We start from the raw sequence: 21452 nt of genomic DNA on the forward strand, positions 1-21452 counted from the left end.
CTAATGACGGCAGCAGCAGCAGGAGGCATCTGGCAGGACCACGGCAGCAGCACAACCACACACGTCACGCTGTCCAGGCACCGCTGCGATATGAGTTAATCTGAGAGACAGTGGAGCACAAAGGCTCCGGAGAAGAAGCCGAGTTAGTGACATCCAGAATGGCCGAGTTAGCATTAAATTTTGTTCCACAATGAGACAGCTAATCTACCATCCAAATTAAATAGCACATGTTATGGAGAGTGACAATATTTCCCAAGTGGATATGTGCCATTTTGGAGCTTCAGTATATGATTTAATTTGGGCAGTAAATGGAACCAAAGCACTGTTTTTTCACCTTTTCCACGACTCATCCAGCTTTCAGACAAAAAGCAAAAGTTTTGCTTCAGTAACTTGAAAAATTGAGACTTCTATAGGTACAAGTTCTGAGCGAATGTAACCAGATGCATGCTCACTGCCACCTTGTTTTCCCTTTCCCAAGTTACCTTCCGTGAGGTGGCATGTTGCAATTTCATTGCTCGGTCTCAGGGTGTCACAGACTCTAAGATGCACCTCTGTTAAGTCCACGAAGGCTTAGGCCTGTCTCGCTGCAAATTCAGCAAGTGCTTAAGGGCTCTGATGTGAACTTTAGGCGCCTTAGTGCGGATTGTTAGTGTCTGCAAACTGGCTGCAGACTTTCTACAAGAAATTGAACATAAGTCATAGCTTTGTTTTTGTCAGTAAATGATATTACCTGTACAGGAAATACATTTCACATGAATTGGTAGATTTATACATTTTCAGCATAGGTGTATATTTTAAGGGGATGCAGGGGACACACACCCCACAACATTTCCATGTAGAACATGCATAGAAACAAATTAGCGACCCTGCCTCTCGCCCAATGACAGCTTGGATAGGCTCCAGGCCCCCGTGACCCCTAACAGGATAAGCAGTTATGGAAAAAGGTCAATTCAGAATATTGAATATTAAAATTAAAATACGAATGTGCCTTATTTACCTCCATAAACATGCATTTGTCCCCACCAGTAAACGCATCGAAGTAGCAGAGAACTTTGGCTTTGACAAAATGAAAGACATTTGCACAGAAAAGGCAGAAATTGGTGCATTAAAAGTCAGCAGAATAGAGGAAGTAAAGGGTTTGATGCCTCAAATTTTCAGGCGGAGAACCCCCCTTGTTTTGTGTGCCACCCCTCCACCTACACACACACATACACAAAACCTACGACCTTGGTTTCCAGTGTTTTATTGTACTTGTTAGGATTGTTAGGAAGCTAAAAGAGACTCAGACAAGACGCATTTTCCCTCCATTTTTGTACATCAGCACGTACGTCATCGTCCCTTTAAAGGTCAGCCGTAAACATATACTTTGAACTTTGAGTGCAGCAGCACGGCGGAAAGTTTGGAGTGCTGCACGGCTCCAAATGTAGCTCTCCCTGCGAGGCTTTGCTTTCTCCACGGGAAAATAATGGCTGAGAGAGAGCACAAAGTGATTTTGCCTCTCGGGCAAGCAGGCAGGTACTTGACTCATTCACTATTCATTGAAGCTGTTCCTGCAACTTGCAGTGAGCAACTTAATTTTGTTTGGATTTTGCGCAATTTCCTCAAACAAAGATTACTCCATCTATAATTCATTAGGTGACCAACAGGCATTAGTTTCAGTAATAAACAACTAATCAGGGAGGCTCTACAGAAGGTGACAGAGGCCGTCTCACCCTGTCAGTCATACACAGGTAATATTGTGTAAGGCTCCAGAGCATACATTTTGAGCTGAACAGTAATGTTTCTCAAACATGGCAGGTTTAATTACCTCCTCTGCAAGTTCCTGTATGATCGACAATATTCGAGTTATGTAATCAAGTTATCCAATTCTACTTCCATTTTTAAGGACCTCAGGACTCCAGGGATTGTGAAACTTAAGCAGTGTTTAAGCGGCACAATCAGCTCGACCTGAAACTGACGCTGCCCCCACATCCTCCACTGGGACGCTGGTGTTTACCGCCCGGAGTGGCTGAAAATTAATTGGCTCCTTGAGCTGCTGTACATTCCCCCTGTCAGTGCGATGGCTTCCCCTCATTGCCCTGTCACTTTAAGTCGAAGTGTATTAATGGACTGTGTGGGCCATTGATTCCTAATTCCTCTCGACGTTGACATCGGGGATAAATATTGCGTGGCGCGGTCGTCTTCGGGCTTATTGTAATCAGCATTGTTATTGATCGTCTGCCCGAACCCCCCAGAAGTAATCTATTTTAAATACACTTTCAGTAAAAAGGACGTTGTTTGGGCCTGGTCCCAGCACAGGCCTCGTGTTCGTGAGGAAAGAGGCACAGGGGCTACTTTAGCAAAATGACACAGGATAAGGAAGTAGGAAGTGTCCCGAAGTGGTAGATAAAAGAGAGTGAGAGACATGAAATTGGACTGACAGATAGAAATATTGCAAGAGTCACCGAGTATGCTTGGTGAAATATGTCTTGCTTTTGCGTATAGGTGGTCTCCGGGTGGTCTCTGTCAGCGCGTGTGTGTCTACGCGTCTGTCTCCGTGAGGCCGGCGGATGATGGATGAGGGCTCAGCAAGCGGCGAGCCAGACGTCGGCGCTATCGATTTATCCTCACATTTGTCTAGGAGGAGGCGGTGTGGGGCAGCTCGCCCGCGCCGAGCATTTCAACACAATGTGCCTCGATGTGTGCCCACACGTACACATATATACTGTGTTTTGGCCATATTTAAAATGAACAATGATTCTCTCGCGCCAGCGGAGGCGTGGGCCTTGGTTGAAATTTTTCATTGTCTGCTGAGTACAATAGCTGCCTCCCTCCTCATCAAGGTGTTTTTATTGATCCACCTGCAAAGTGGCATCCACTTGTTTAACATCCAGTCTAATACACTTCAATTGGCCCAGCCTTGCCTTGCCTGCCTGCCTGCCTGCTCATCTGGCTGTTTTGTTCAGCTGAACACAGGAGAGGAGTGTGTATGTGTGTCACTGGAGTGTGTTTGTGCCCACGAGGGCATGATGAAACCTGTGTGTTCATGAAGAAGAGGTGGCATGTGTGTCTGTGAGCTCGCGAGTCTTCGGATGAGGTAAATCTTGTGTGTGAGCGCACTCGCACGGCTGCAAATAGGTTTTTGTGCGACTGTCAAGAGTCCTTGCTCCATCCAGCCCATTGAGCAACAAATTAAGGCTGCAAAGCAAAGTTGTCATTCTCTCCGCTCAAGGCTTTGTTGTTTTTCCCGTTACTTGCTTTGCTCATTGGGTGTTCATAATCAACGTTAACAAATTGGAAGGACATCCATTGTTCTCCCTGCCTAGTCGTCTCGAAAATGGCCCCAATTACCGAGGACACGGAGGCGACATGTCAGAGACACAATCTCAGTTATGACTGAACAAGATTACACTTGAGTTGGACACATTACAAGAAGATATTGATGTTACACACTTTAAGACACTGCCGTTTTGTCTCCTCGATGTACCAGCTGCTTGATCCAGTAACAGAGGAGAGAAATACACTCCTGCAAGATGTCCTTCCTCCTGCATGAATATTTAACAACACTCAGTGATAGTTAACACTTCAAATATATGTTTCAGGAATCAAGGGACATCGAAGGGCCATTCTTTGCAAACGTCTGAGGATATCTAATAAGGAATTGTCTGTTCACACTAGATTCTCTCAATGTTGACGTGATGTCAGATAACTGCAATGTTCAGCACTCAGAGTTGTGATTGGAGAGGCTGCTCTGCAGCATTTTTCACTTGTCAAAAGTTTGAGTCTCTGACTTTTTGACATCTCGGGATTGCTATAAAAGCTGCCGAAGATTCTCTGTCTCCTAGCGTCGTATACATGAGGTATGATAACGATGAAAGATTGAATCTAAATGTCTGCGTGGGTGTGCGGTTAATGACGATGACAGTTATGACAATAATTTTATGTTAGGGCTGACATTTACCGCATCGACGATCTCTGACTGCTCCGATCATGGAATATAAAATGATAAACGGCTTCATAGTCGTCTCACTTTCTCTTCTCTCTTCCTCTCTCAGGGGATGATGTACCTGGAGGAGAGGAGGCTGGTCCACCGGGACCTCGCGGCCCGGAACGTGCTGGTGAAGTCGCCCAATCATATCAAGATCACCGACTTCGGCCTGGCACGGCTGCTGGACGCAGACGAAAAGGAGTACAACGCAGACGGGGGCAAGGTTGGTGTAAGTGGAGGATGTTTTGGTGTGCGGGCTCTACTTACCTGGCTGACAGCAATTCAACACACGGGACAGCTTACATAAAAACAGTTGACATAAGTAGTAAATACTGCAACCACAAAGTAATAAAACAAAAGGTCAGCGCTGGTGACCACAGAGGGTTGTTACTGTAGGCTCCAGGGCCAAATGTATTTGTGTATTTGTGTGTCTCTGAATGTGTGTGTAACACTATGAAGTGGGTGAGTAGTTAAGTCCGAGGTTTCCAATAGTGAATAAGTTAACGATGATGACCTCTGCATATACTGAGCCTTGTCCTGCATATTTCCATACATGCACTCAAGCATGTATACGAAATTTTATGGTATAGTTTGCCTTACAGCTGTGTGCCTTTTACATTTTGACATGCTGAAAATTTACACAGCCCACCTACACACCTCTGCCAACATACATTAGCATGGTAATACTTGATACTGAATACTTCCATGATGTGCATTTGCAGTCTTTTATCTTATTTTTAATCTTTCAAATGTTTGTTCTGCACACAGCCTCAAGAGGTTTGCCCTGCATTTCATTGCATACATTGTACGAGGGTGTTACAAATAAACCCTTTGAATTCCTAACTCTTGAATTGAGTATTAAGCAAAGAAGAATTTTAGTTATTTTTGACTTTTAGAATATGTTCACACTAAGACGAGCTCTGAAAATGGTGGCATTAAAGAGTAACTCTCATCAGCCACTTTAAAAGGTACACCTGTTCAACTGCTGATTAATGCAAATAGCTTATGAGCAAATCAACATGGCAGCAATTCAATGCATTTAGGCATGTAGACATGGTCAAGACGACCTGCTGAAGTTCAAACATAGCATCAGAATGAGGAAGAAAGGTGATTTAAGTGACTTTGAACGTGGCCAGACAGGCTGGTCTGAGTGTTTAAGAAACTGCCGAACCTCTGGGATTTTCACGCGCAACCATCTCTAGGGTTTACAGAGGGTGGTCTGAAAAAGAGAAAATATCCAGTGAGCTGCAGATCTCTGGGTGAAGATGTCTTGTTGATGCCAGAGGTCAGAGGAGAATGGCCAGACTGGTTCAAGATGATAGAAAAGCAATAGTAACTCAAATAACCACTGGTTACAACCATATCTCTGAAAGAACAACATGTGGAACCTTGAAGCAGATCTGCTACAGCAGCAGAAGACCACACCAGGTGCCACTCCTGTCAGCTAACAACAGGAAACTGAGGCTACAGTTCACACAGGCTCACCAAAACTGGACAATAGAAGATCGATTTCTGCTGCAACATTCAGATGGTAGGGTCAGAATTTGGCATAAACACGTATATTGATCCATCCTGCCTTGTATCAATGGCGTGGTGGATATTTTCTTGGCACACTCAGGGCCCCTTAGTACCAACTGAGCATGGTTTAAACACCACAACCTACCTGAGTATTGTTGCTGACCGTGTCCATCCCTTTATGACCACAGTGTACCCATCTTCTGATGGCTACTTCCAGCAGGATAACGTACCATGTCACAAAGCTCAAATCATCTCAAACTAGTTTCTTGAACATGACAATGAGTTCACTGTACTCCAATGGCCTCCACAGTCACCAGATCTCAATCCAATAGAGCACCTTTGGGATGTGGTGGAGCGGGAGATTAGCATCATGGAAACTGGTCCACTATTGAGCAAGAGCATTGCATCTGGCAGCGGTGAAACTGGATGCAATGTAACCAGCGTGGGCAATTATGCAACATAACTTTACCTCCACTAGAATTCCTTGTTTTTGCCACTGACAGGCTCAGATTATTATTCTAAGTGTCTGACAACATTATAGAAAGGATCCCTACAAAGATAAACCTGGTTAACCAGAATCTGACCCAAAAATGGTTTCTCCAAATGCACCAGGCTCTAGTAATTTCATCATTATAAACACACTTCATCTATAGTCAGCACAAACAAAATAAAACACACAAATGCAGTCTTGGTTTGTCTTCTACTGTCCCAACAATCACCAATTCTGGTTTGGTTGGAATGAACCCTTAATTAACCCAGGTAGATGTGAAAATATGCGGCTGTACAGTATACACTAAACTTGCTGTTTTATTAAATGGAATTTGGTAAGAGTGGTGATGGCAATTTTTAGGGCTGTCTCTGGTTCAACAAAAAGGTCTATCTCAGAAGGGACCCTTTCCATAATGTCTTCAGACACTTAAAATAACAATCTGAGCAAAAACAAGCACTATTATTAGATGTAAATTCAAAGTGCACAATTGCCCCCTGTGGTTACATTTCTGCCTGTTTCGCAGCTGCCGGCAGCAGCCCTCTCATTCAATACCCGACCAATTTCAAAATCTGCTGTCTCCATTAGTCACTTAGACACAAAAACATGAGAAAATGGAGTTCAGGTTGGAGAATACCAAAGTTACCCTTTAAGTCTGCTCAGACACTGTGTAGCAGTAGCAGTATAAAAAAGACACAGTTACCTCAAACTTTCTCTGTAATCATTCTTTTTGATGTCAATACAGCCAGTAACGCTGTACAGTCGCTGTCATTAAGTTGATACGATATCTGTTCCACTTTAAAAAAAAAAAAATGTATTTTGTGTATCATGCAGCAACATTCTTACCAATTCCAGAGCTGTGAAACTTTTAAGGTCAGTCTCGTGAACTTAGTTTTAATAATATACAATTTAGAAACACTTCATCCAAACAAATAATGCAGCCACAGTTCCAATCAGTTTGTTTTGTTTGGGGACCCAGACTACATTAATCAGAGGCCTCTTTTTCTCGCTTGAGACTTACTATGCAAATTGTCCTGATCAGCTCCCTTTATTAAATTGGCTTGTTCATCGCTGCATCTATTCAGCTGGAGGCCTAAAGGTAGCCACCTCATCTTGAGTTTGAGCCGTGGGCAAATGGAAAAAAAAAAAGTATTTTCATAAATCAGACCAGGTGAGTTTGATGCAACCATCTGAGTGATTGACTCCATGTGGGTATTCACTGAAGCCTCAATAAATGAGAGCCGTTGTCAGCATATATACATGTGTGCTGTAAAAATAGATGCGCCGTGAGAGATAAATCAACAGAGATGAAAGTGGAGGCGGTGCACTGCATTTCCAACCTGAAGCATTTCATTTCCCCCCTCTTCCTGTTCATTTCCCTGAAGAGCAAGTGTGTGTGTGTCAGGCAGGGGCTGTATTTCAAATGACCGTTGCATGTACATGTGTGCATATGAGCGTTCACATGCAAAAGGCCAGATAATTGCCTTGTTCAGTGGGCTCTACAGCTGAAAATTCCCCCCCTACAGTCAATATGGAAATCATACGGCAGTTAGGATATGGCAATGTGTGCCATTGTCCTTGTCAGGAATGTCAAAGGGCCCCGTTTTTATTGCTATTTCACGCTGTCAACCTACAGGCTACTGAGATAATGTGAGACAACTGGCCAATACAATCTCATTTACTATCTTAAAAAGCACACTCACTATTGATAATGCCTGGGTTGGACTGAAGCTAATCAATCACAGTACTTGAGTAATATTGAGCAAAGCAAAATATGGTTGAAAGCGCCGTCGATTTCCCGATATCTCGCAAACGCTAGATTAAAAGATGGGGCAGCTGTTGAGCAAAATAGCAAAAGGAAAATTGTCTACATTTCAGGGGTAAATAGATATGATGGATGTGTTGCTTCTAATTAAGATTTTCTGTCTTTGTTGTCTGTTTCATCACAAAATCCTCGTCTTCATGTATTTCTCTTCAGATGCCCATTAAATGGATGGCTCTTGAATGCATCCACTACAGGAAGTTCACCCATCAGAGTGACGTATGGAGTTACGGTGAGTGCTAAATTGCTCATCTGTATGTGTAGACGTCACTGTTTGTTGAGCTCATACCTGTGAGAGGAAGATAAGTAACTGACCCGAAATCCTGTTTCTTTTATTTGCATTTTCGCCCCCTTATCTGTCTGCTCATCTTGTTCTCCGTTGTTCTCCGTCTCTTTGTCTCACCGCTCTGTCTCTCCCTGCCTGTCTTGTTCACTCTTCTTTCATGCCCTGCTCTCCCTCCGCGCCTTGTTCTCCAGGAGTGACCATCTGGGAGCTGATGACATTCGGAGGCAAGCCCTACGACGGCATCCCCACGCGAGAAATCCCAGACATTCTGGAGAAGGGGGAGCGTCTGCCCCAGCCGCCCATTTGTACCATAGATGTCTACATGGTCATGGTGAAATGTGAGGAAACACACACATACACTCACAAACAAGACGTGCATGCAAATTGGGAGTGTGTTATCGATTTTCTCATCTTACTCTCAGCTAGAATGCAATTGTATTCCCCAAAATGCTGAACTACTGCCTTAACTGAGAAAGGACTTAAAGACCAGATCACTTTTAGCTAATCCAGTGAATTAAATACCTGGAAAATCTAAATATTCTTAATCACACTGATACAAAAATCCTCTTAATGTCCTGCTCATTTATTTAAATTAGGGGTATTCAATTAAAATTCTGTGCCTGATAATGTCTAAATTGCATCCGACAGCCTACCCCCTACTTCTTTCAAACAAAATCAACATATCATGTCCACAATAGTTAGTGGCAATCTTTGATGTAGGATATTTTTAGCATACAGACACTTGTATGGCACTTCAATCATAAAATCAATCAATCACTTTATTATTTGTCACATAAAATCATATAAAATACAATCTAGTGATACATAATGCTGTCAGTCCCATCAGAATGTGCATTAAAAACCTGTAATGGACTTCATTTAGTAGCCTTGTGGCCTGAGGGCAGAAGCTCCTCCTGAGCCTCTCAGGGCTGACCTGCTGTACTCAGTACCTACTTTCCAACCTAGACGGGAAGAAAAGGTTGTTATCCAGGTGGTTGGAATCTTTAATGATTCTCCTGGCCTGGTGTAAACATCCTTTAGGCAGGATAAAGCATACACTGTATAAAGTAATAGACGTTGGTACCATGACGTCACCCACTGGTTTGTAGGCTCCCGTTTTGAAGCCTTGAGTTTGGCATTATGGCCGTTGCTGTCTTGGGGATTTGGAGCCAGAGGTGATCATATTTGGGTGAGAGATTGGAGCTGTGGAGGAGCAAAGGGTGGATCTGACGAAGGCCTGTCAACAAAACAGCTACGCCCTTAATTATGCCCAACTTTAAGCCTTAATAAAATGTAAACAGGTAAGTTATATGACATGTATAGTTGTCATAAACAGGGAAATTAGCTATTGAGACCAAAACTTTTTTTTGTACCAGGCTGTAATGATGTTTATTTCTGCTGTAAAGTTGGGCATATGTAACATGAGGGTCTATGGGGATTGGCTGACCTCAAGTGGCCATTAGAGGAACTGCAGTTTTTGACATTTCTGTGTTAGCTTCAATTTGTAGCCCCGTAGGTTTCCACTCGGGTCAGAGCAGCACCTAAAAAATGTTCAGCTTAACCAGGGGTAGGCAACCTGCGGCTCAGGAGCCACATGAGGCCCTTCAACCCTTCTGAAGTGACTGCCTGTGGCTTTGACAAAAATAATATGGAAATGAATAACAGTTATTTTTGTAACATTTTAATTTTCATTCATCATCATCGTCGCCCTAAAGAGATTCTTACATTTTCCGGTTGAATAAATGTGAATCCTTTATACCGGATAAACTAAACGTTTAAACATCTCGTCAACTATGTACATCATACATCTACGGCCTGGCGCAGTTGAACAATTGCACAGAATATTGTGGCAGTTGAACTATTGCACCCAGTAGATAATTATGAATTATAAATGCAGAAGGTTAAAAAAGCCAAATGCCAGACTGTTGACTCAGAGCGGCTGACACTCTGCGGGAGGAGTCAACAGGTTGATGGCCACAGGCAGGAATGACTTCCTGTGGCGCATAGTGGTGCATCTTGGTTGCTGACCCCTGAGCTATACAAACGACTCTTTGCAGGGCTTTGCTGTCCTGTTTAGTGCCGCTTCTGTACCGGGCTGTGATGTTCACTGTCAGGATACTTGAGTAGAAATTCCTGAGTGTTTCAGGGAATATCTAGAATTTCTGCACACGACAGAAATTTTCCTTGCAGGTTTTCTCCAAGAAAGCCCTATTGGACAGAAACCTATTTTAACCCAAACCATGACTTTTTTCCTAACCTTTACCGTGACAACCAGAGATCTTTTCTAGTAGAAAGCCCTTGAGGAAAATGTCTCCCAACTGTAGGATTTCCTCACATGTCTAAGGTGAAACAAGTCACTGCTTTGCCTTTCTTACTACTGAGTTAGTATGCAGCACCCAGGTTGGACACTAAGGGACTTCAGGCTGTCCACCCTCTCCACCAAGGATCTTTTCACTTGTACAAATAGCTGTCTTAACCATGAATAAAATTAGTCCTAGCACAATGAGCTTCAGGCGTACATTTCAAGTATGTGACAGAAACTTATAAATAAAGTAAATACAAAGTGCCTCTTTTAGAAAGCAGCCCGGTTTTTCTTTATCTATTTCATTTCATTACATATATTATTTCTGCTTGCTAGTGTTTGAATCTTGGCTTAAATGGAGTAAGTGCCATTTTCATGAACATGTGTCGGTGCTTGTTGGTGAGCCTGGAACAGTACTTGGTTTTAATGATATTCATAGTGGAGAAAGCTGACTCACGGCTGTAATGCAATCCAAACATGGTTAAGGTCTCAGATACAGTCCAAAGCCTGAAGGTAGCAGATCAGCTGCTTCACGCTCCATGCTGTCATCTCTCACATGTCTCTTACGTGGTTGTTGTCTGTGGCGATCTGTCAACGCACGGTAAACGATTACTTGATCGGCTCAATTGAGTGACGCTATTGACTAGATAAGCTGCGCCTGCCGTCTATAGCCGCATCCATCGGGAGAGAAAAAACAGAACGTTTCGTGAAGATTATTATTTATCCGTATTAATTTCTCAGAAAGTGTTCACTGGTCCTGATAAAAATGTCACTCAGTGGCGGTAAAGCCTGATTGAAAGCATTGCTACAATGGCCTGATACTTCCAGAGATATTAAAAGGAGATATTACCTCACTACAAACAGAAAACACTTAAATCATTTCAGCGTACTTATGGCCAAATTATACATCCATAGAATGCGCCATCAAATGATTTGTACATAAAATTTAATCATCAGTGAAATAGAAAAAGCTTGTCTCTTGCTACATATCGCACATTTGTAGACTTAATTGTCTCGGCTACAGGTGGCAGCATTAAAGACAATGTCACAGAGCGGCACTCCAACTCACTGAGTGTCGTGGAGCACATAATTTTATTTTGTAATCATGTTTATACACTGCTCCAACTCAGCTTGAGGTGTCACAGATGAGTTGTAGTTTAATAAAAGGGTTCATATTTTTAATATTCATCTGGTAAGGTGTTATCTGAGCTCTGGGGCTTCGACTCAAGGCTGGCAGAGAAGTTGATATGTAAAGAGGAGAGATGAGAAAACAATCCAGAGAAAGAGATGTTGTCGGGAAACTGATGAGATGCTGCTTTATGTTGTGCAACATGCATCCTCACCGGGGACTCTGCCCACATCCTTGTTCATGTCATCCTCCATCTGGACTTCCACACCTCCCTCCCAGCCGACGTACGCCCAGCTCTCCCTCCAGCTCGTGCAGCTCATCCAAAAACCCCGCCTTCCCTTCATCCTCCCCAAATTCTCCCATCTTGCGCTCGTTCCCATGGCTGGATTCAGAACTCTCGTTCTGGTGTACATGGCTGCAGAGGGATCCACCCTCCCATATTTCCAGGAAGCGGTCCAGACATACATGCCAATCCATGCTACGAGATCTGCCAGCTATCGGCTGCTTGGCTTTACTTTTCCCCACACCAGTCTGGTCATCGCTCCACCCTGCCTCAACCCAACTATGGTGGTGTGACTTTCCTGTCACTGCCTGTCTTCTGGTAGTAGCTGAAAATCTCATAAAAATTACCTCACATCAACTTCTCCCCACTGACTTCCTTTCCCCTTGCCATTGCAGCTCTTAGTTCTTTTTAATTATCTTTTTCGTGGCATAAATATTGTATCCACACTATGAATTTACTTCTTAATACTTGCTGCTTGTAGCTCTATGAATTTAAACTGACTCCACTGGTGTGCTACTGATTTGCTCTGGATGAGGACAACAACAGTGAGTGCTTAAAATGCCAAATGTGGTGAAAGAGAATGATGTGATCCAGCTTGGAGCTTGATATCAAAGCATATTCCCATGACAAAAAATGTTAATCTGACCGAAATGTCATAATATCTAATTGTTCTTTTTCCAAATGAAAAACTACTGCCAATGGCTTTTGACAGCACAGACGCAGCCGTGAAAGCCCCGCAGTCATTTAGCCTAATAACAATGCCAACTGATTTCTGTCTTTCCCCCCAGAGGAGGAGAATAAATTTCATGTGCTGTGTAAAATGTCTGGACAATAATGTTATAAATGCTGAGGTCAAAGGGATTCCCTTAAATTTACAATCAGCAAAAATGCTCAGGGGCTCCCACGTAGTCCTGATTTCCTAGTCATCTTGAGGGCAATTATGTTCCACTTTCTGATAGCTGTCGCTCAGAGCAGCATATCCTCTCTGCAGGTTTAAAATCTAAATGGGATAGTTCACCCTCAAATCAAAAATACATATTTTTCCTCTTACCTGTCGTGTAGAGATATCGGCTGTAGAGTTCTCTCCAGTATAATTCAACTAGATGGCACTCAGCTTGTGGTGCTTTTAAGTGCTGAAAAAAATACATTTGAAAAACTCTTTCTTTCCAGAAATCATGACTGTGTTACTCAAGATAATCCAGATAATCAAGTTTCCAATTTAGCAAGGTACTGAAATGCAGGAAATGCAAAGGCATAATGACAGAGGAAAAAGATGAGGCTAGGGATGCATTGATTTATCAGCCGCACATTAGTATCGGCCAATATTTGCCTAGTTGACTGCTATCGGCCTATCGGCAAATAAGATGACACTCACTAATGGTAGTGGCCAATGTTTTTAAGTGGTGTCACATTAGTGCGCAGGCCAAGAAGTAGGGCTCAGGACTGATGCCGTCGTGTTGTCCCAGGACAATAGAAAAAATCTATGGGACAAACGGATATCTTCCCAGGAACACCTTCTGGACAAAAGGACGCAGTAAGCATACTATCGACACACCAGGGGGCGCACCCTGCTTTTTTCCCGATCATGCTACAATCACTTTTTAAAAACATAAGGAGGAGAGCTAGTTGAAATTAGCTGCTAGCAGCTGGTGGTCATAACTAACAGAATGATGATGCGAATGATGAAGCTCTTTTCAGTAAAAATGAGTATAGGGCAACAGTAAATTATAATGCTCTCATGATATGTTCATATGTAATCTCTTAAAATTTAGCTTTGGATTCTAATTGTTGTTTTGTGCATACCGAGAAGTGACCATTAGGGATATTAACATTTTCCTCAGACTCTTTATGAAATAAGAAGAACTCTGTGCAACTAAAATTACAGTTTATTAATTTACCATCCACTGAAAAATGAATTTACATGACCTCCACTATTTCTGAAAACGTCAGCAAGCATGTCACTCACACAACTCATGAATTTGCAGCTTTCAGAAAACGTCCACTCATGAGGTCATGAATGCCACATGAAGGGGTAATTCATATGGAATTTTAGTGGACACGGTAAATATGACCTCACTTGAATGCAGCAATAATTTCTGGCAAGAGACATTACTATTGATTTTTTAATTTTTTTTCTTTGAGCACCACAAGCCGAGTGCCATCCAGCTCCATTATATTGGAGAGAAGGCAGACATTTCTACAGGCGGTATCTCCAAAACACAACAACTGACAACAAAACAATTTAGACTGATAAATAGCACCACAGGTTTGAAGAAAAATATTTATTTTTCATTTTCAGGGTGAGCTGTCCCTTTAATTTTCTTCTTTTACTCACTATTCAATGGCACAGCACCATAACAAAAGACCCACAAACACCACAAGCACACTAAAGTGGAGTGACGTCAGGTGAGCATCACAGCGGTGACCAGAAATAGCCAAACCAGATCAAGCACTGAGTCAACCCAGCGGGTGGGTCACGCCGCCCCCATCAAGAGCCAGAAGGAAGCCTGGCAATTGGCTGCATTAATTCTAATTACATGTTGACTGAGAGCCGTTGTTTGTGATTTGGTGTGCTGTCACACTGCGTGCCCCGCCGCCTCAGCGCCACCCCAATAAAGATGAAATAGTGTTTGATTGCTGGAGTAATTGCACCTCATTTAGGTAATGTGCCTGCGTGGGGCGCTAGAAGCGGAAATTAGATGAACTGAGCGAAGAGTGGCAGGCGAAATGACAACAGAGAAGGTCGAGGTTTATTTAAGGAGAGCTAGCTTCAGATCGTCAGCGGTTTCTATGGAGAGAAAACATACATTATTGCACAGGTTCTGGTTTGGAAACAGCTACGAGGAGTATTTTTTGTCACTTGGTAACCACTAAATTTGAACTAAAGTGAAATGAAGCAATTACATTCTGCTGCTGATCCGTGGAGCCTCCCTCTAGGATTGCTAGAGGCACCCAGACCCCACTTTAGCCAACACTGTTGTAGAATATGTAATGCAGACACTGAAATCAGCAACTCTGTTTGCTGTACTGTCTAATCTGAGCTGAGACTCCACCTGGCCTTTCACTTCACCTGCAGGGGTTTGCTCTGTTTACTACAGCCTCAGGGAGGGAGAAGCAGGCTGGAGAGCAAAATGAAAAACACTTTCCTCCACCTTAATAACAACCTCTGATTTGCCCTTGAGCAAGGCACTTAGAGTTTAGAATGTGTGAAACTTTGTCTAAGTGAGCACTATGCTTGTTTATTCAGCGTTTTTTGTATTGTCTAGAGAACTTTTATAGGCATTTTCCTAATAAAAAAAACATTCAGTCTGCAATACCTCTAGTTTAAATCTCAAGGATCTCCATTTTATTCTCTTTGACAGCATCTATGGTGATAAGCAGTGATTGCAGGTGTGTTCTTAGATCTCATTTCCCACTGATCGAAACAGCATCACCTGTGTGACATCAGTCAGTTGGCTCCTGTTTTTGCAGTGTCATCCTCCATAATCTTTTCGTTCATTTCATTCATTCTGGCATTGTTTGGCTGAAGCAATCTTAGAGTTGCAACCCTAGCAGAGACCGAAAAATAAACAGCACACCTCTTCAAACATAAATGAGTTGAACAGCACGTCTGTTGTGTTAGCGCCGCCTTCCCCTTCTAGGGTTCCCGAGGTCATGGAAAACCTGGAGGAGTCATGGAATCTGTTTTTTTTTTTTTTGTTTGTTTTTGGTTTGTTTGTTTTTTCAGATCTGGAAACGAGACATTAGTAAAACCCTTAAAAATTTTGGGAAAAGTTGTGGAATTGTGTTTTGCATAATGAAATTGTTACAGTAATCTTCCATGGATAACCTTCTGCGTAATTTAACATAGCGGCCAATTTATTTCCTGTAACTTTTGATGTTATGTACCATAGCTCTAATACGTTTCAGTGTGCGACGTTTCGTTTACCATCACGTACGCTTCTATATTTTTTCCTATTGTTCTGTCTCTCCCTCCATGTACGACAGCTAGCAAGAATTTTGTCTAAAGCGGGTTTGTTGCTGATATATTTGTGGGGCAAGAAAATAATGTTGTGTCTATATGATTTAACATGTAGGTTTTCATATGTAAGCCCCGCTAATAGTTTTAAATCTAAATGCATTTTTGAGATAGAGCAATTGACATGGGCAGCCTAGGACGTTCAGTTGTCACTCGGAGCACAATTGACCCTTAACTAAGTCCCGCCCCCAGATGCAGACTGGCCAATCGTAACGTAGCATCAGGCCGGCTCAGACCAGGGTCTGACAACAACACTCGTTACCTGGAGAGGTTGGAAAAAGATATATGTTTCTTCCCTGTTCCAAAACCAAAATCAAACCCTAAAAAAGTGTAGGGTTAGCTAGCTAGCTACTGAAGATAGAGCCTACTGAATGTGTACACATGCTGCTTTTGCTTGTGGAGGAGGGTGAAGGAGATCATGGCAAAGTTTTATTGGCTAACTAGGAGAGGGAACACCCATAGTCAGCTGACTGGTGGGAGTGGTGGGTGTGCGATAGAGAGAATTGTGAGTGGATATAGGATAAAGAAAATCTTCCTGATTGAATTTACGCTGAGCTTCATTTATTTATATGAACATCTCAGAGATTATTACTTTAATTATCCTAACTGTAAACTATAATATACCACTTATTTGTGTAATATTATTTTATTTTGTTTCCTGTTTCTGTAGGCTGGATGATTGACGCAGACAGCAGGCCGAAGTTTAAGGAGCTGGCTGCTGAGTTTTGCAGAATGGCCCGGGACCCCCAGCGATACCTGGTCATCCAGGTGTGTTTGCCTCAACAGGCTGTCTGTCAAGCACTGGATAATCAGGCTTTTAAATGCAGTAGAATGTAATGCTAACTTGTAGCAATAATAGCACCCATTAGATGAAGTTAATCACACTAATTAAGAATTTCATTATGTCACCTGTTTAGGGAGACGACCGCATGAAGCTCCCCAGCCCCAATGACAGCAAGTTCTTCCAGAGCCTTCTGGACGAGGAGGATCTAGACGACTTGATGGATGCTGATGAGTACCTGGTGCCTCGAGGTTTCAACATGGCTCCTCCGTCCTACACAACCAGGCCTCGAGTTGACTCCAACAGAGTAAGGACACAGCTTCAGCATGTAGAAAACTTCTATATTTAAACATTTTTTAATCACTAATTCTGCTGCGGTCTTGATATGGCTCATAAACGTGCTTCTAAAATGACATTTTAAGGTGTTGAAGCATAAACCTTCAGCTATAATTAAATATGTTATATAATAACGAATCATATCTCATTATAAAACCATTTCATGTCTTCTGTTTAACCTCAAAAACGTAATATTTCTCTCTGGTCAAAAACTGCCCGACTCACTGTCCTCTATAAGTGCTCAAGGTGGTTAAGAACTTCCAATACACTGATGATTTTCCTCTGCTAATGGCTCACCTCCATCATTTCCATCCCAGCGTGTGTGGCTTAAACCTGGGCTCTTTATGCGCCGGCTCCCCAGGCCCCAGGTTTCATTACTCAGAGCTCCATAAGCAAATAACAGACACTCTCTTAAAATGCCGGAGCCGTTTACTAATAGACAATGAGTGGCTGTTTGCTCTGCAGCATGCGCCACGTGCCGCTGGCCCACGGCTCTGCATCTTGTGCCCCTCTACCCCCGTGACCTACCCATTTTACAGCGGCTTTTCGCTCCCTAAAGAATACACACGTACCTCAAAGAAAAAATACACACACTAATCTGTCCAGGGTCCTGCGTGCTCAAGGTCAGCACCCCTATCATGAATTGAAACTCCTTTGATTATGCAGTCAAAAGCCCCAACATGCCCACACAGGGAAAGCAAGCCATTTTTAAAATCCATCGGCTGCCTGACTTTGCCACAGGAAGTTAGTTATTCAGGTTGCGCCGCCGCAGACGCAGACCGATACAGACAGTTATCTAATCTGGGCTGATTTGCTCTCACACTCACACTTGAAAAGAGGAGCGGATAATGACTGGCTTTGAAGAAGGGATGAACAGAGAAGTTTGGAGGAGGGGGATGTTGATTGCGATGGAGGGAAGACAGTGGGAGTAGGTGGACGGATATAACCTCAGGACGTTTCCTTTTTTTTTTTCTTTCCTTCTTTCTCTGTTGTGTTTTGTAGCTGTGCTTCCTGTAATTGCTGCTGTAGCGCTAGCAGTTGGCAAGAGTGCCGAGGAGTAGGCCTGGGTTAAATAGCCCACGGCAAGCCAACACAGCACCACGAGAAGCCCTTTGCCTCACATGTCATGTTTTGTTTTTTCTTATGGGGTTTTTTGTTCTTTTTTTGAGGTGCAGGTGTTTGTATCGTAGCTGTGCCTGACTGCCCTTCACAGTCCCTTAAGGCTGATGACTACACCGACAGAACTTTGTTGGAGAATTTTAGCCTCGACAGGCAGCTGCACGGGTTAAAAGTCCCACTTCCTTTGCCGCAGGTGGCGTATAGCTGGCTTAAACTGACTCAGACTTCATGATATTTGGCTTTCACGCCATTTGTTTGGAGTGGTGCAATTGAGCCGGAGACATCTTAAGTTGAGTTTGTTAATGTAATTCCAGCAATGCGATCACCAAATAGCTGCACAGTGTCAAAAACCTACAAAACAGAGTCAAACATACAAAACATGCATCAAAGTTTCCCCAGAAGAACAAAGAACATCAAACTACAGTTTGCTGTAATGAATCGATAAGAACAGCCCAGGTGCCCAAAGTGTCAAGGGCCCCACTCACTAGCAAAATGATCAGGAAGGAACAACGATCCAAGACGCTTTTTTTTCTCCCAGTGAGGCCAGGGATATATGTAGTTCACATAATCTGGTCGAAAGCAATATATATTTTCTAACGCTTGAAGATCCACTCATTACTAAAAGTGTATGTCATCCAACAGAGACAATAAAAATGGTCGGAGTTGTCAAATTGAAATTTAAGGTGTGCTGATGGATTCACATCGTCAACTCATACATTGGGTAGCATAACAAGTAAACATTCCACCTTAAAAGTTGCCAGCGGTCGGCCCAGTGAATTAAGTTATTTTTTCTCAAACTACAGCTGCTGCAAGAGGCAGCAAATCATCCTTTATTTTAAAGTTACAGTTTACTTATATATGCAAAATTCTCCGTTGTATGAACAGTGGTTACCTAAGTCTCAAAACCTGAGCAGAGTGACCGTCCGCTACTGACCAATCAACGCTTGCAGTGTTCACAGCTCCACGTTTTAGTACCAGATCTTTGTGCTAGGTACCCCTGGTTCCATTGGTACCATCCACAACTTTTAACAGTGGAAATGTAATATGAGTCTCATAATCTGCCCCTGTTTGCTCAGTAACAGTGTTTTTCTCGTCTCTCTACTTCAGAACCAGTTTGGCTATCGAGATGGTGGTCCAAACCCTGCAGAGGCCTCTGCCGCAGGTGCCCAGGCCAGCGTGAATCAGGAAGCCACAGGTGGACCTGGTCCGGCCCTGGAGGATCAGCGCTGTAATGGCAGCCTGCACAAGAAGAGCCTGAGCCAGGCAGGAGTAGAGGACAGCGGGGGCCAGAGGTACAGCGCTGACCCCACCATCTTCCTCGGGGAGAGGGCGCCCAGAGGGGACACTGATGAGGACGGATACATGACACCCATGAAGGACAAGAGCTCCTCAGGTACTCTCACACCTACCATACACTAGACGACTTTGATAATACTTTTAAAAGAGTAAAGACTGGGGATCTTGCAGAGTCACCATTTACAAGACTACAACTAGATTTATTTATTTACTATTTCCTATCCTGCTCCTAGTAGAAAAAAAATTCCACCAAAGTCCCTTTAAGAAATATGATATTTTGGCAATGTCTTACCTGTCTGCAAAACCACATACTGTATCTCTAGAGACACAAGATAAAAGGTCTCATATGTCGACAGTTTTCTTGTCAGATCGGCATCGATATAATCCATAAAGACATCCAGATACAACATGAAAGGTACCCTGGTTGCATTGGTTGTTGATGTTCTGGGACACCGTCTTCTTTCAAAAATACACTTCCGTTATCACAGGAAATATGAAGGTGAAAATAAACGCACTACGTCAGTACAAAATCGCAAACTGGGTTGTTTTTTTCTTCAACAATTAATGCACGTGGTTGGGTTTAGAAAAAAATTACAGAGTCTGGCTTTATAATCTTGATCTCCCAGGTGAAAGCCGGCATTTGTTGGGCCCATCCACCCCACTCAGACTTTCGCCGCCTTAACTTTTGTTCTTGTCCCGCCACGTTTCCCCCTGACGCCGCAGAGCGACGTTAAACTATAACGTTGACTTTCTACGTATCATACCGATGTTAAAGTAAGTATTTTTTCGTCAGTGTCTGACGCTGCAAGTCACTGCCCAAGTGCCGGGAAACTTTGGAGTGAGACCGGGTTGTTTCCACAGTCCAAGAGAACTGAGACTTGTTCAAGTTCTTGCACCTCTTTGGAGTCTCCTCCATGTTAACTGTCTACCCAGTTTGTTGCGTCCGGTTTGGTGCTGGAGAGAGCGCTGCTATTGGTTGGTTGACAATGAAGTCACTTAACTTTAGTATCAAAACCAAGAACTTCTTAAATTAAACATGTTTTTGTCAAAATGACAAAACAAGACAGCTCGGACTGAGTTTTTTGACAACCTTAAACCAAACAATCGAGGTCACCAACTAAGGTAACACCCTCATGATTTTATTCCGACACTGGAAATTTGTCTGCGTCAGTGAAATTGCTTGAAAAACATTTGGTGTAAGGCCGGCATGAGTAAAATACAAAACACATTAAAATCAGGTTCACTTCCCAGAGTACTTTCGAAAAAGCTAAAAATAGATCCAGGTTGAAATTCTGCAGCCCTGCGGGGCAATTTGTTGTGACCATGCATTACTGCATTTTAGGAGTTGTATTTAGTCCACAGCATGGTGGAGATAATACTAAACTTTGTAATACACATACCTCATTATATTAATTTCAAATAACACAATGCCGTAGAAATAAAAGTCTGACACAGTCTTCTGTGCTGTTCCACAAAGACTGAAACACAATTTAAATGTAAAACAAGTGCATCCTGTATGTACTACAAATTCCATCCTAGTGCACCTTCTCCCTGCTCTGTCATCTCGCTGCTCATTCACAGAGTAAATACAATCTTTTGTAGTATATTCTGCCTGTCATTTTGCCTGTTCATTTCATTTCACTCCATTGATTAAAATTCCTACCCAGTTTCCGTCAACGGTGTATGTCAGCTACTACAGAGTCATGTTTTGCCTTTGATCATAATTCAGTCCATCAGCCCTGCTCTCGCACTGCCGTCTTTGATTTCTGAGCAGCTCAAAATATAACAAAGCCTGCAGCAAAATGCATCTGATGCAATGTCAAGGAGCGGAAGAGTGGGCAAAATCAATAGGTTTCGCACCCCACTATTATAGCGTTTGGAAGCAGTGAAGAGGGGTCATTTGCTGGCATTTTCACCCCCGGCAGATGGAGTTTCCAGTGCCAAAGAACTGCTGGCATGTTGCCCGTCTGGTCCTGAGTGGCTGCCATTATCGCCATTATCATCACCATCTTCTCCCCTCATTAGCGAGTGATCTCTTTCTCTTACTCTTTCAATTTTCATTTCTTTTGTTTTCCCTTCTCTTGATTTGATTTCTGTGAATCTTTTGT

The 21452-nt window shown here is 42.9% G+C and overlaps 1 protein-coding gene across 3 annotated transcripts in view; it reads left to right on the forward strand.

Annotated features, from left to right (window-relative positions):
• LOC126401736 (receptor tyrosine-protein kinase erbB-4-like) overlaps positions 1-21452 on the forward strand; it is a 391678-nt gene that overhangs the window by 363514 nt on the left and 6712 nt on the right. For 2 of the 3 annotated variants that reach the window (XM_050063210.1, XM_050063211.1), the window contains exons 21-26: positions 4035-4196; positions 7951-8026; positions 8272-8418; positions 16483-16580; positions 16730-16900; positions 19156-19441. In XM_050063210.1, coding sequence (XP_049919167.1) covers positions 4035-4196; positions 7951-8026; positions 8272-8418; positions 16483-16580; positions 16730-16900; positions 19156-19441 — 940 coding nt within the window. The remainder of the gene's footprint in view (positions 1-4034; positions 4197-7950; positions 8027-8271; positions 8419-16482; positions 16581-16729; positions 16901-19155; positions 19442-21452) is intronic. The other variant, XM_050063212.1, reaches the window with a different exon arrangement.

This window comes from Epinephelus moara, chromosome 15 (genome assembly GCF_006386435.1).
Source record: "Epinephelus moara isolate mb chromosome 15, YSFRI_EMoa_1.0, whole genome shotgun sequence".
NCBI lineage: Eukaryota > Metazoa > Chordata > Actinopteri > Perciformes > Serranidae > Epinephelus > Epinephelus moara.